The sequence below is a fragment of the Scyliorhinus torazame genome, chromosome 21 (genome assembly GCF_047496885.1).
Source record: "Scyliorhinus torazame isolate Kashiwa2021f chromosome 21, sScyTor2.1, whole genome shotgun sequence".
Taxonomy (NCBI): domain Eukaryota; kingdom Metazoa; phylum Chordata; class Chondrichthyes; order Carcharhiniformes; family Scyliorhinidae; genus Scyliorhinus; species Scyliorhinus torazame.
The window spans coordinates 127,860,917-127,862,670 of NC_092727.1; the positions used below are offsets into that span (position 1 = coordinate 127,860,917).

Genomic DNA, 1,754 nt, shown 5'->3' on the forward strand with positions numbered 1-1,754 from the left:
CCCAATAAAAACAAATTTAAAAAAACAAAACAAATGCTGGCATAGCCAGCGAAGCCCACATCCCATAAAAATGAATTTTTTAAAAAGGACAACTTGGAACAGGGAACAGATGGCCCTAGTGGGATGGGGTGGGAATAGGGGAGACAATGTTGGGGGGAAAATGGATTGATGGAAGAAATGAAAATCAATTGATAGAAATCAAAATGGGGCCTCTCGGCTCCGGCTCCAAGTTGGCCAAACGCACCAAGAAGGTGGGGATCGTGGGGAAATACGGCACCCGGTACGGAACCACCCTCCACAAAATGGTGAAGAAGATCGAGATTAGTCAGCACGCCAAATACACCTGCTCCTTCTGCGGCAAGACAAAGGTGAAGCGCAGAGCAGTCGGGATCTGGCATTGTGGATCTTGCATGAAGACAGTGGCTGGTGGAGCCTGGGCCTACAACACCACCTCGGCCGTCACCGTGAAGTCTGCAATTCGCCGTCTGCTGGAGCTGAAGGATCAGTGAGCACTGGTCATGGAATCAACACCTTCCAGAGGTTTATGTATCAGCAAACTTGTTAATAAAATGTTAAAGGCAAAAAAAAAAATGGGATGAAGGTGGAGGAGAGACTTCACAGTCTGACGTTGTTGAACCCATTGTTAAGTCCGGATGGTTGTAACATGCCTAAGCGGAAGATGAGGTGCTGTTCCGTCAGTTTACGCTGGGCTTCACTGGAACATTGCAGCAGGCCAAGGACGGACATGTGGACGTGGGAGCAGGAGGGTGACGTGGCATGGCAGCGACAGGAAGGTCTGGGCCCTGCTTGTGGACGGACTGATGATGTTCTGCAAAGGTTTCGCCAGTCTGCATTTAGTCCCTCCAATGTCGAGTAGACCGCATTAGGAGCAGCAAATTCAATAGACCAGATTGGAGGAGGTGCACATGAAGCACTGCCTCAGTGAAAAGAGTGGTTAGGCGCTTGGCCGGTGAGTAGAGAGGAGGTGATGGGACAGGTGTTACACCTTCTGTGATTACATGGGAAGTGCCATGTGAATAGGGTGAAGTGTTCGGATTGATGAAAGAGTGGACCAGGATATCCTGTAGGGAATGGTCCCTGTGGAATGATGACAGGGAGAGTGAGAAGATGTGCTTGGTGGGGGCATCATGTTAGAGTTGGTGGAACTAGTGGAGGATGATTCTTTAAAAGTGGAGGCTGCTGGGGTGAAAGGTGAGGACAAGGGGGGGGGGACCCTAACTTGGTTCTGGAAGGGAGGGGAAGGGTTGAGAGCAGAGGTGCGGGAGATGAGTCGGACATGGTTGAGAGCCCTGTTAACCACAATGGGTGGGATTAAGGAAGGAGGAAGACATGTCAACAGTACCATTTTGGAAAGTAGCATCTTTGGAACAGATGAAATGAAATGAAATGAAAACCGCTTATTGTCACAAGTAGGCTTCAAATGGAATTACTGTCAAAAGCCCGTAGTCGCCACATTCCAGCGTCTGTTCGGGGAGGCTGGTACGGGAATTGAACCCGCGCTGCTGGCCTGCATTGGTCTGCTTTAAAAGCCAGCTATTTAGCCCTGTGCTAAACCAGCCCCTGCGACGGAGGTGAAGGAACTGAGAGAATGGGATGGAATCCTTACAGGATGTGGGGTGTGAAGAGCTGTAGTCGAGGTTAGCTGTGGGAGTCGGTGGGTTTGTAATGGATACGAGTGGACAGTCGTTTCCCAGAAGTGGAGATAGAGAGGTCAAGAAAGGGGTGGGAAGTGT

The 1,754-nt window shown here is 50.1% G+C and overlaps 1 protein-coding gene across 1 annotated transcript; it reads left to right on the top strand.

The window, feature by feature from the left end:
* The first annotated feature begins 203 nt into the window (after positions 1-203).
* Positions 204-585, top strand: LOC140398078 (large ribosomal subunit protein eL43-like). The gene has a single exon (XM_072486286.1). The coding sequence runs from the start codon at positions 204-206 to the stop codon at positions 507-509; it is 306 nt and encodes a 101-aa protein (XP_072342387.1). The 3' UTR covers positions 510-585.
* Positions 586-1,754: the final 1,169 nt, after the last annotated feature.